At 41.7% G+C, this 13,522-nt stretch overlaps 1 protein-coding gene across 1 annotated transcript in view; it reads right to left on the minus strand.

The window, feature by feature from the left end:
* The window catches only part of gabrb3 (gamma-aminobutyric acid type A receptor subunit beta3), a 33,389-nt gene that overhangs the window by 7,023 nt on the left and 12,844 nt on the right, over positions 1-13,522 (minus strand). The window contains exons 2-6 of the mRNA XM_084012140.1: positions 10,712-10,759; positions 8,543-8,634; positions 8,382-8,449; positions 1,160-1,380; positions 334-416 (exon numbers count right to left, since the gene is read on the minus strand). Of these exons, the coding sequence (XP_083868266.1) occupies positions 334-416; positions 1,160-1,380; positions 8,382-8,449; positions 8,543-8,634; positions 10,712-10,759 (512 nt within the window). The remainder of the gene's footprint in view (positions 1-333; positions 417-1,159; positions 1,381-8,381; positions 8,450-8,542; positions 8,635-10,711; positions 10,760-13,522) is intronic.

The following is a 13,522-nucleotide window of genomic DNA, read 5'->3' on the forward strand; positions in this document are numbered from 1 at the left end:
ACACAAATAATATTTTATTAAATTGTTGCATAACTTCTCATTTAATCATTTATTTCTGGTGACAATTAAGCATTACATTACACAATAGTTTGTTTGTATATTTATTTAAGCATTTAATTACATAAGGATTTGTGCATTTATACAAATAGTTTTGGACTTTAACATTCTCCATAGAGGCTGAAATAAACATCTCACTGAGAAACGACAGCTTGATGAATGGAAACCAGTCGGTTTCTGTCTCGGCGCCGTTAAGAGTGGGAGGAGTTTCCTTTTATGTGAATGGCATTACTACTGCATACTTTAAAGGGGTGTAAATATATTTTCTTTACTTACAACTCTCGATCTCCAGAGTGCAGTTCTGCTCGTCCAGTGGGTATCTCCTCAAGTCCATCATGCAGGCCGCCGTCGTCGTGATCCTGAACCGGGACAAACGATAGTATGATACGATAGTAGCTCACATGAGTCCAGAGACCAGACTGGACTATGTGGAGAAACCAGAGACTGTCTGTGGTCCAAACAACAAGGTCTCTGCCGTATTTAGGTCTTGATGACCTTATTTGGAGTGTTGATGGAGCAGCTACAATGTTAGCATTGCCTAGCAACCAGACTCAGAAAACAAGCGTTTTAAACGTAGTTAGCGTGTGATCTTTCAGACAGACCTAACAAAGCATGACTTCACACTATTACTGATCACCATCATTGTGGAGTTATTTCAGCATCCTTTTCATCTGGTTATTGATATTAAATCACTGATAAATACTTTATTCTGGGTCAAAAATCACGTGAGTTCAGTGACGCATTCTTTTGGCATGTTGCATACAAATACAGTAGATCAGTAGCTTCTGATCCTCCACTATACAGACGGATGGTTCAACACGTGTGATCCTTTGTTTCATACAAACTAGTCAATGTGTCTCTGCCTTATTTCAAAGTCAAATCACAGATAAATACTTTATTCACAAGCCCATGTGGGTCTTGCTGGATCATTATGATCCACTTAAGTTAATCCGTGTCTTTGTTATCTTTGCCACCATCTTGACTGTACGGGAGCCTGGAGGGACATCTGAGTGAGATCCTCTTTTGTGTGGATGTTGAGACGGAGACCCTAGACACAGACTCTAGTGGACCAACTGGGAGTAAAGGTGGAGGAGGTTCTCACCTGAGGCCGTAGAGGACGGTGCCGTCCGGGTGAAGGCGAATCATGCGGTTCTTGACGGTGACGCCGTGGACGAAGGACTTCTTGTCGTTGAGGAAGTACGTGTCCGGGACCCAGAGCTGGTCTGCGACTCTGTTGTCCAGGGTCAGATTGAGAGGGATCCCTGCATAGGCCAGCCTCTTATCTCTCCAGTACTGCTGGAAGTACATGGTCAACGTGTAGTCCTGAGGGGGGGGGTCAGACAGAGCAACATATTATTGTATTATAAATAATACACACACACACATATAGATGGACGGACAGATTTTATTACATATTACATATGTTGCCATGTGAATAATTGATCAGCTGGTTCTCCATCAAACACAAAGCGTTAATGCAGCTCTCCACCAGCTCGCCTTGTTCTGCTGACTAATGTTCTCTTTAATAAATAAGGAGTCTCAGGAAATAAACAACACCGTGGCAGCGCAGAGAAACGCCAACATCTCAATCCTCTGGTGAGATTGAAAAAAACAAAAAAAGCAAACAGTCTTTGGATATTAAACATCAACAGCAGGATTCATTTCCTCTACACAGAACTAATTATTACTATGAGTTACTGCGAGCGATTCCTCATTTTGGACAAAATAAAAGAATGGCATGATTTCTGCTGATTCTCTCATTAGTTCCAACTGCCGTTGGTGCAAAGTGGCAGCTGCAGGGCTGAATGACATTATGTGCTTTGACCGACTCATTAATTTAATATAATATTGATTCCTATTAATAATTCAACGTGTATGGACATTCAGAGGACATATTTATCCTGTTAAAACGTTCCTGAAACTGTCATCCTTTCATCCGTTTAATCTCCTTTTAGAGTTTTTATTTAATAGCACAAAGATACTGAACATTCACACACAAAACACTAAGAACAATGATATTGAAAGTGAAAATGAAAAATGCCTTTTTAACCATTTTAGATCATATTGTTCACCTATTCAAAAATATATGCTGAAACAAATACCAACACAAATCATCTATTTCTTTGCATTTATATGTCAAAATTGAGTATTTTATAGAACACCAGCAAGTACCAATCAATAATAATAAGCAGAGGAGTCAAAATTACACATACTTGTGTTCAACAAGACTCTGGTAGAAGTATTGATTCTACTTCTTTCAAAAAAGTACAAGCTCTGAAATGTACTCATATCACTCACTCATATCTCTATGAAGGTTTTTTTACAAGACAAACTGAATCTGTCATCATATTAATAATAAAATAATAATCAATAATTCCCCTCAAATGCATTAAAACTAAAGTAATGACTTTATAAAATGTGAGCTTGACATCCATCCATCAACCAATCGACCTCCGTCTCACTGGGAAACATGACAGACAGCCTGGAAACGATGAGTCCGCTCCACTTAACATTAGTATATAAAAGTAAAAGTCTCTTTGCAGGGTTCAACCTTTTCCAAATTCAAGCACTTTTCAAGGATTTCAAGGTGAATTTCCATGCTTTCCCAGCACCTTCCAGCTGTGGTAAACTACATATGTGTAATCAATACAATCCTCAGTATTCAGTCTACTTATTATTGCACTTGTTCATCACATTAAATGAGATGTTATTGTCCTATAAACAACCAGCATGATGTTTGGAGACAGGTTTTCACAAAATGACCACAAATGAAAGGAAAACTAATTCCACTAACAGATCCACAGAAATATAATCACCCACTATTTTGATCATCTGTTCATCTTCAAAAGTAATTTTTCATTCAGAAATGTCAGGAAATGCTGTTTTTCAGTGCCTCGAATATGGAGATCTTTTCTTTGTGTTACATCATATCATATATGTCAACATACATTTCAAGCACTCTAGACACTTTATTCTAACCTTGAAAACACTGGTTGTTATACAAGTAGTAAAGTCAGACATGAGTCCAGTGAAACAGGAAGTAGATCTGCTCCATAAATTAATGTTATTTATTTTCAATGACAGCCAGTTATGGATATCAGACCCCCCAAACAATAAAATAATGATAATAATAAATGGTTAGCAGCTCAAACTATAATCTCTTGCTGATGATATTTGAGAGTATTTTCTATTAGGAGCTTCTGCAGTAACACAGTATGTTGCCCCCCCCCCCCCTCCCACATGCAGCTGGAGTGTAGGCCGGGTGATTCAGCTTTACACAACAGCTCTTCTAGCTCCTTGTAGTCTCCACCACAACTATTCTGGTCCGCTTGCATCTTCACATCCCACCTCAGCGTCTCAGAAACGTCTAGAACGTCTGCTCCAACTGTGGAGGGAGCGCTGGCTTCATATGAGACAGCGCTCCAACTGTGGAGGGAGCGCTGGCTTCATATGAGACAACGGGAAGGAGGATGGAAACAGAAACTAGAAGCTTCAGACACTCAGATACATTTAAATTCTTATTTAATTAAACGGACGGAGAATCAAATATTCCACATCGTTTACACATTATTGCAATTATTACAACTGTTCATGGATGTCCATACAGAAGAAACCAGTCTCACTTATTTATTTATTGTTTTTTAATAATTTGCTTTTCGAGTTAAATATTGTTGGACAGGGTCTGGTTTCCTGGTGGATCTGGGACTTCAACATGTATAAAGCAGCAATAGTGGTGATTTCAGCCGTGATGGAGGAAAACCTGCACCTCTCTGGTTCTAAGCTCCGCCTCCTCTCTGGTTCTAAGCCCCGCCTCCTCTCTGGTTCTAAGCCCCGCCTCCTCTCTGGTTCTAACCCCGCCTTCTCTCTGGTTCTAAGTCCCGCCTCCTCTCTGGTTCTAAGCCCCGCCTCCTCTCTGGTTCTAAGTCCCGCCTCCTCTCTGGTTCTAAGTCTCGCCTCCTCTCAGGTGGCATCTACTTTCCTCATAAATGATGTATTCTTCCACCTCAGGGTCGACTGATTATATTCAGCATTTTTATGGTAATCGGTCATTTTTAAAGCCGATTTTTTTTCCCATTTTTAAATAAATACATTTTCAAACTTGTTACTTAAGTTCAATCATCATCACAATAATATAGCTGCTGAGTCAGCTTCCTGCATGTTCATGTTGAAAGCTTCTGTGAATTAAACAGATTATTTAAGGAATTAACACAAAGGTTTGTGTTTTTCTGAATTTGGACACTATTTTGAATTTTTTTTATACTGCAGACAAATATCGGTTATCGGTCTCCTGCATTAGTAATAATCTGTGTTGAATCCTCGTTTCACTGTTAACCAGCACCAACAATGTAACGGTTGTTAAGTTCAGGTCACATGATTTAGAGAAAAGATAGACAAACACCACCGGTGTGACGACTACATGAAATAAAACATGAACTCGATGGCTTCCAAAAGAGTTTGTGAAGAACTAACACAATAATGTTATACCTATGGTTCCACTGAAAGTCATTAATGATCATATCGGATGACGTCCCGGCACCAAGCGGATCTGATGAAGCTTCCAAACAGCATCCCATGATGCACTTCACCTAGAAGAACTTCTAACACACTGCTTCCTGGAGGAACGCCTGGAAACACTAACCATCTTAGACAAAAATATTTATATATAATTGATTTCATTTATTTGTCATTGATTGAATCTGTAATTTATTTTATTTTCCCTTCATTATCTTGTACATGTCATTCCTGATGTGTCGTGTTATTAAATTCATATTATGGACCTGATAGTTTCCCGTTTCACAGATCTAACCGTTGCTATTTGCCGTGGACCAGCAGTGACGGGAGGTTTGTTCAGTGGATGAGGCCCAGTGGGAGGACGAGTCTGTTCACGGTCTCCTGGTCCGACACAGTCGCTGCTCGCCAGTCAGACGTCGCCTACGTCAACGCAACGCCAGGACGTCTGCTGGTGTCCCCGCTGCATTCACACGTCTACTGTTGTAACAACATCCGCCCACATAACGACATCATCTAATGTTCTACAGGGGGGGTCACATGTCAACAGCTCAAAAAAGAGCACAAAGTTTAGTAAAATGCTTCTGCCGTAGTTATCCGCCTCGATAAAAGCCCATTCAGCGTCCTGTTATGAGCTGAGTCTCAGAGTCTCGGAGCCTCCGGCTGACTGACTTGTTATATTCACTAAAGCCTTCAATATAACATCAGTAGGACCCGTTTTTCAGGGCAACACTTCCTACCGGCAAACAGCCAGAGCGCGTTAAGGGTGTGATGGATCCGTCCTCCCGACTCAGACCAGCTCATAAAGGCGCTAGGAGGGTCTACTTCCTGATCCCCGATAAATACAAACCCTGCTACTTCACCACGAACGTCTGAATATAAAAATCAACAGATGCAAATCCGTCTTCATCTCAGAGCTAAAATTACAAGAAAAATATATTAATAATCTCATTTCCTAGACAACGAGCTCTGCTGCTCGCCCACGCAGCCGACAGGCCGACACCTTGTATGACTCGGCTGTTTGGGAGCTCACCGCCAACAGCTTCACGCTCGCCGATTCTTCTTCTGCTGAGAGAACAGCTATGAATCCTATTTAGAGCGAAGGATAGAAATGTTGCAGGAAGTAGCTCTTCTACAGAGATAAATAGTCAATATAACACACACACACACACACACTGTAAGGATGACCACAATTACGGCTAGATTGTACAGAAAAGAATGAACCACAAGCAGGTTAAAGGTGGGCCACAGAGGGGGTTCTTTATTTACCCATTAAAGCATCCCACCTAGACACATCAGTACCCAGGTTGTCAAAATGGCACCTATTTATAGGGTGTCACAGCTAATGACCCTAGAAAAGTCCATCCACTGGGATCCACTGCCCACCAACATGTTTAACCCACCCTTTTTATTCCTGTATTTCCACCACATACTCAATATATACACACTCATGTACCCCCACTAACAAAGTAAATGCACATATCCACTTCATATTCCGTTTACTAAAATACAATACACACATCCACCACCCCCACACCAATTTACACTCGGTTGCCCCTGGAACTATAAAAGCGGTGTCCGTTTCCTGGGGAAGCCTTTCGCCTGCACACCCTAAAGACAAAGACTGGTGAGTACACAATACCCTTGACTCATTCAATGCATACACTTATTGAGCAACACAACACCTTATTAGCTTATCTCCTTGTTTAAGCAATTAACACTTTTAATATGCCCATTTAATCCTATGTCCCTCTGCTCTAGATTGAGCTGCGTGGCCCACACAGCACCCACCAGCAAACCAAGACCCGACAAAGGACAATAAACATGGCGACAAACATTCAATAAATAAACATATCCATACAAATGTGCAAAAATAATGTGTTAAAATGTATTGTGCAAATCTCCAATAAAGTTAAAAGGGGCCCTATTATGAAAAATGGACTTTTCCATGGATTTCAAACCTAAAATTGGTCCCTGGGTTGTCAATAGGTCCCCACAGTATCAGAAAAGACCCCCATCTCCCTGTTTCTCTTTCTCCATTTGAAAGAAATGCTCTGAATAAACGAACGGTGTGCAGAATGTCCACTAAATGACGTGGCAAATTTTCCTGCGCCTTATATGGGTTATCTTGGCTCATTAGAACCCGCCCCAGCTGTGTGGCCCCGCCCACAAAATACCTGTTAGCTGTCAATTTAAAGTTTAAAGAATCACATCATCATCTACACTAAAGGTTCCTCCACCTTTTCAAAGTCAAATTCAAGCACTCTTCAAGGTGCATTTCCATGCTTTTCCAGTACCTTCCAGCTGTGGTAAACTATTTGTATCCAATACAATCCTCAGTATTCAGTCTACTTATTATTGCACTTGTTCATCACATTAAATGAGATGTTATTGTCCTATAAACAACCAACATGATGTTTGGAGACAGCTTTTTACAGAAGGACCACAAATGAAAGGAAAACATATTCCACTAACAGATCCACAGAAATATAATCACCAACTATTTTGATCATATTTTCATCAAAAGTCATTTTTCATGCAAAAGTGTTATATCATATATGACATCACATTGAACATACAAATCAAACACTTTATTCTAAATCCAAGCAGTTTTCAAACCTTGAAAGCTTGTCTCATCTACATGAACCATTAACGTGTTTCAGATTTCACACACCGTGGCGGCAACAGGAAGTGGCTCTCATGTTAAAAGCAGGCGTGGTCTCTAATGTAGAGAATAGTAGGTTTGGAGCGTTGAGTGCTGAAAGTTAGTAAACTGATGCTAATGAGACAGAAAGAAAACCAGCATGTCTGTGTTTACTGACTCAAACGACACGCTCTCACACCAATGTATCACATCCTCAGTGACGGCGTGCCGATGTACGATCACTACATCATAGTGTCTTTGCAAAATACATTTTTTTTAGACAACAACGCTACTGAGTCCACGTAGCATTTTTATTATCTCATTGTTTGACATTGTTTCCTAAAGTCCAACTCCCCTCCCTCCCTGTGTGGACCATCTTACTTTTATACTACTTAGAGGGGGAGAAATAATCAATGCTTTTTTGAACAAAGTCTATAATCGATTATAAATGTTTTTTTGGGGGGCAATCTTTCCGCATTGTATATAAGTAACATAGCACATCAACTGTATCAAGTAGAAATTTGTTTTAAAGATTTGAAGGAAAAATTCTCATATTTAAATCCAAAATAGAGATGCATCGTGATGCATCAAGAATCGTTTAAGCAGCTGGCTGCGTCACATGCAAACCAAACGAGCTTCGGTGAAGATGATTATTTGATGGCGTGGCAGTAAGACCAGGTTGGTGTTTCAGGTGTTTCCAAAGTCTGACACTGTTGACCCCCCAGAAAAAAACTAAGAAATACACACACACACACACACACATACACACTGTTTGCCCCCGTCGCCATGGCAAGGCATCCCCGCGCCTACCCCCCCTCAGCCGCGCGAGTTTGACAGCTGGTACGCGTATAGCCCCGTTCACATACGTCGTTGCTCGCCCGTTGCCCCTCGCTATATATATATATATATATATATATAAATACAAGTTATCTATGTATTTATATGAACAATATGGATTCCTGGAGGAAACTGGCAGGTCCTGAGAATTTCTGGTCTGCGATCATGTCTATTGCGGTGGCTAGACGCTTACTGTAGATTAACATAATAATAAATATGAGTTAATTGGGGAGATATGATAATTATATAATATACAGTAATTATATATTACAGCCTTATAAACAGACACTAGAGCTGGGTGAATGCATGATGGCCAGTTACTATAGTTACTCACCATGTTGACTTCTGACACCATGTCGATACTCGCCACGTCGATGCTCATCCCGACAGCCACTGGGGCCCCTTCAGAGACACACACACACACACACAGCAGAGTAGATACAACGCTCAAGGCAGGTAAACAAACAAACGAGGGACAATGTTGTACGGTCGTACCTCCGAAGTCTGGCCGGAGCCGGATGTCGTACCCTTTCAGCAGTTTGTCCACAGTCTCTTTGACGAACGACATGTTGCCCGGTTTGTTGACGCTGAAAGACAGAAGAGACCAGGATGGTGAGGATGGTGAGGAGGACGGGGACGGACGGGGACGACCAGAGGCCGGTCCACCACGACACACTCACCTCTGGCCGCAGCACATCACTTAAACCACCTAAACCGAGCTCTGCCACGTCGCGCCTCCGGCTTCAAGAGGCCGATACGGGCCGCGTCCGGGGCGGGCGGCAGTTCCCGCTCATCGCACGAGAGCCTTGACATATCCATGCACGCGCTCCACACGCACAAGGACACAAAACCTGTGTGCTCAAATAATAACTTAATAACACACGGTCACGGAGACGCTGTGAAGCTGTTCACTCTGAAGTTAGCGAGGCACAGTCGGACACAAAACTAACCGGCATGTTGTGTCTGTACAATTGTGCGGCGATCGCCGGCTATCGATTCTGCGAAGGCGTGGCTCATCTCGAACGAGCCTATGGTTACCTGCCTTTATACAAGTCACCTGATTCGAGATCAGCCAATAGCAACATCAATTCACTTAGTCCACTATGTATATTTACATTATAACAACATGTAGAATTCAGGTACTTAGCACTAAAAAAGGTCTGGACCCGAAACAATTTTATTATTAATACATTATGGTTTGGGGGTGAAGTTACTATTTACACTAGACTATCAAAGCATTTATCTTGAAAAGTATCTTTTTAAATTGACAAACATGTGTAATTCATGCTGCAATTTAAACATTTATCAAAATATTATTGCTTCTCTCCGGGTTCTCCGGCTTCCTCCCACAGTCCAAAGACATGCAGGATGGGGATAGGTTCATTGATGACTCTAAATTGCCCGTAGGTGTGAATGTGAGCGTGAATGGTTGTCAGTCTCTACATGTCGGTGATAGACTGGCGACCTGTCCAGGGTGTACCCTGCCTTCGCCCAATGACAGCTGGGATCGGCTCCAGCCCCCCGCGACCCTGAATACAGGATAAGAGGTAGAAAATGGATGGATGGATGGAAAATATTATTGCTCTCTTACCATTTACTGTATTATTGATATAAGAGATGTTCCGATACCATTTTTCCCTCCCGATACCAATTCTGATACTCGTGCTGTGGGTATCGGCCGATACCGAGTACCGATACCAGTGTGTTTAAAAATGTTTGATGAAGTTGCTGGTGTTGAAATTTGCAACACTGGTGCCATCCCTCGAAATTGAGTGTTTTCATATGTTGCATGCCGTCATCTTACTGGTGGGAACATCCACTGTGAAGTACGGCCAAACCGCCAACATGATGCGCTAACATTAGCTCCTTTTAATAGGTGTCAGGTGATCAATTCTTCTTCGCCCCTCTAAAACAGCAGCTGCCAACGGCAGCACAGCGCAGCTGTTTTAAGAGCGGCGAAGAAGAACTGTGTCAAAGCAAAGGAGCTAACCAGTAAATAAATTCCCATTTCTAATAAATTATGTGGTATCGGATCGCTGCCTGGACTCCAGTACTCGCTGATACCGATGCCAGCATGTTCGACAGTATTGGAGGCATTTCCGATACTGGTATCGGAATCGGAACAACTCTAATTGATATATATATTATTATTTATTTATTTATGTTTATTTATTTTTCTGAAGTAAGACCCCGTGGTGGTCCACCAGAAGGGACCTCGCCTCTATGAACCTGAAAATGACTCATTTAAGTCCAGATGTAGAAATAATACACATTCCCTTTGGTCTAGAAGAGATATAGAGAAGTCATCTGACTATTATTCAGATGATTCAGATTTTAAAAAATCTAGCAGTGGTAGATAAGTTAAAGGAGTTTTGAGGCGGATACATTATTTATTATATAGTTCATTCTTTTATTTTTTAATTTTTCCATTTCTACTCCTGATGACTCATCATCAGGACGATTTTGTTTTTTGGCTGCAGCCGAAAGAAAGACTCACTGAAAAACGTAAGCGTCAGTTGATTTTATGTGAATGTCTATTTCTCTCTGAGCTCTTCTCTCTGTTTGCCACAGGATTTGCCGTAGTGGAAGAAGTTCAATACCACTGCAGAGAGTGAGTGTGCTTGAACTGGACTCTTCCCAACAACATACAGGGAAACGTCTTACCTTGTGTCGTAGATGGCGTACAACTTCTTGTTCCCGTCAACGGTGTTCCTGCAAAAAACACAAAAGGTGGAATTACTCTCCATTCTTATTAAAGATTTTTAAAAAAGGAATCCACCTTTATAAGCGACTCATTTGACCTGAATCCTGGTGAGGTTTAGTGTACAGGTCTATTTGTTCTGCTGGCAGATGACTGTGACAGATTGTCTCCTTCAGCAATCTGGACCATTAACCCAAAAATAAATAAATAAATAAAAATTCTGTTTTTTGTCCCACATAAGTCAGGCCTACAATAGGCTGCACCCTCAAGAGTGGACAAAATGAAAAGTGTTTAAAGTAGTTTGACAAAAAGGAAACTCATCATTGATTCTAACACCACCAGCAAAGTTTGGCCTTGTGTTACTTGGTCTCCCAGAGAGACCCTCCACGTAGACCCCAACCAGGTTTCCTCCACGTAGACCCCAACAAGTTTTCCACCATCATGGCTGAAATCAGCACTATTGTTGTTTTGTATGTTGAAGTTCCAGATCCACCAGGAAACCAAACGCGTCCTGCCTGGGTTCATGACATCATCATGACATTATCCAGAAGTGCTCGCAGGATTTACTAAGCTGCATTCACTGGATCTAGCAATACCCACGTGGGCTGGTTCACCAAAGCTGGAGGAACCCAAAATAAAGGTATTTATCTGTGATTTAATATCAATAACCAGATGAAAAGGATGCTGAAATAACTCCATAATGATGGTGATCAGTAAAAAGTGTGACGTCATGCTTTGTTAGGTCTGTCTCCAGGACCACAAGCTAACTCTAACATTGCAGCTGTCGACACTCAAAATAAAGTATTAGTATTTGTTACATAACTTCCAAACTTAACTCACGCCACTTTATGAAGATAAAATAAGTCAATCTTGACTTTTTAGACAAGAACAGCAGCCTCCTGGGTGAAAGTCCTTTGTTTGTTTGACCCATCCATCCACCCAGACCTGCTACAGTGTGTCCATTTTTTATACCACGTCATCTGACTTCCTTAGAGACAGCCCTGCGCATACTGGCATGTGATTACATGGGTTGCATACAAATCATTCATTTTCTTAGGTGGAAATCTTATTTCAGGTTTCGGACATGTTTTAACGGTTGTTTGAGAAGCTTCAGTTAATCGCATTGATGTAATGCAGTTAAACTCTCCACCAGTTATACGACAAAAAGAGATTTTATTACGTGTACAATTATCTTTTAAAGTGGCAGTCCATAACATTGTCATCTATTTAATTGTCTTTTAATTAACTATCTATCAAATAGTGAGTTAAAACAATGTTGATTGATCATGTGACCCACCAATGAAAGTATTTGTACGACGTACGTGCTGCTTGCATTAAGAGGATCTTCGTGCCTGTGGCGACATTCCCGTGCAAAATTCAAAATGAGTGACGCTTTTTACGTCAGTGAGCAGCGGTTGGTCTGTCCAGGTGGAGCTACTCACGAAGCCTATGCTACGTTTCATTGTAATCGGAAATCTGTACATCCAACTGCTGAATCAGGCTCCCTCTAGCCTAAAGTGTTTTAACAGGTACATTTCATTACTGCTGTGCTGACTCAGTGTGGAGGATCAACAGCCAGAGAAAGAAGACCATCCAACTTTCAGTCCCAAGAAAAAGAAACAAACTAATGGAAGAGAAGGGCAAGCAATCAAGAAGCAAAGTAACTGCGTGTGAGGGAAAACAACGGACCTCCTTTCAGTGTGAAGTATTTGAAGGCATCACCCAGATGAGAGACAGTTGACACTGTTGGGTGAGGGAGATGAGGGTTGCAGTCGAATAGTCAAAAAATGAGGTCTTAACTCCTATTCCTAACTCCTATTCCTTGACCTTTGGAGAAAACGTCACAGGGTTAAGGAAAGGCGATAGGAGAACTCAAAAAGATTTAGGAAAAGACAGCCGCAGTGCTTGGAGAATCCGACCGGACTTTCACTAAGCTTTCAGGGATTCGACTTGATGTAGAATCCTGCAGCGCGCTACCTAACGTGATGTATTGTGGGTTGAAAGCGATGCATGATGGCTAGAATTTGTGTCCGACTTAGCAGCAGACTACAAAGACGTCACAGGGTCGCGACCATATCACGTGACCCAAAACATCGCGGGAGCAAGTTTTTAAGAGCCGCTTCTTGCAGCGCTTGGCACCGCGCTCTACAGTGGCTGCAACCGGCTTGTCCACACCTCTGCTACAGCGGAATGGTTCTCTATAGGTTAAAAGTTCAATGACGTGTGTTCAGGTCCGCACTCGGTGGCCACCTTGTGGTGAAATGTCCATATCCTCTTTGGTTTGCTGCCGTGTTCTATCGCTTGAGCACCATAGTCACATTGACTTTGTTGTCCGACTTGACAGCGCTTGGCTACAGTCTCTTTTATAGCCCGCCCCCTCAGACACCTGCAGCTCTCGTCAGCGTGATAAGTCAAGTCAAGTCAAGCCAAGACCATCTTGAATAAGCCTATTATATTGCACCCGCTGACGATTGACAGCTGATGATCGGCACCGGCGATTGACGTGCGTCAGCAGTGGAGAAACTACAATAATGAACTACAAAAAGCGTCCACTTCTCCCCATGATGTTGGATATATAAATGGCTCGTTCGCTGACCGGCTTCAGTTCCAGAAGCTCCTCCTTCCCGTTTGACCGTTGGCTGTATTTACATTTCGTTTGTGGTTTTCGTTTAATTTTTGTCAGATTTGTAACATGATTGAAATAAATAAAAATATCATTAAATTATTATTACTGTCCACACGCATTTAGCAACTCCAATTACTATGTCTGCATG

The sequence above is a fragment of the Eutrigla gurnardus genome (genome assembly GCF_963514095.1).
Source record: "Eutrigla gurnardus genome assembly, chromosome: 6".
Classification (NCBI taxonomy): domain Eukaryota; kingdom Metazoa; phylum Chordata; class Actinopteri; order Perciformes; family Triglidae; genus Eutrigla; species Eutrigla gurnardus.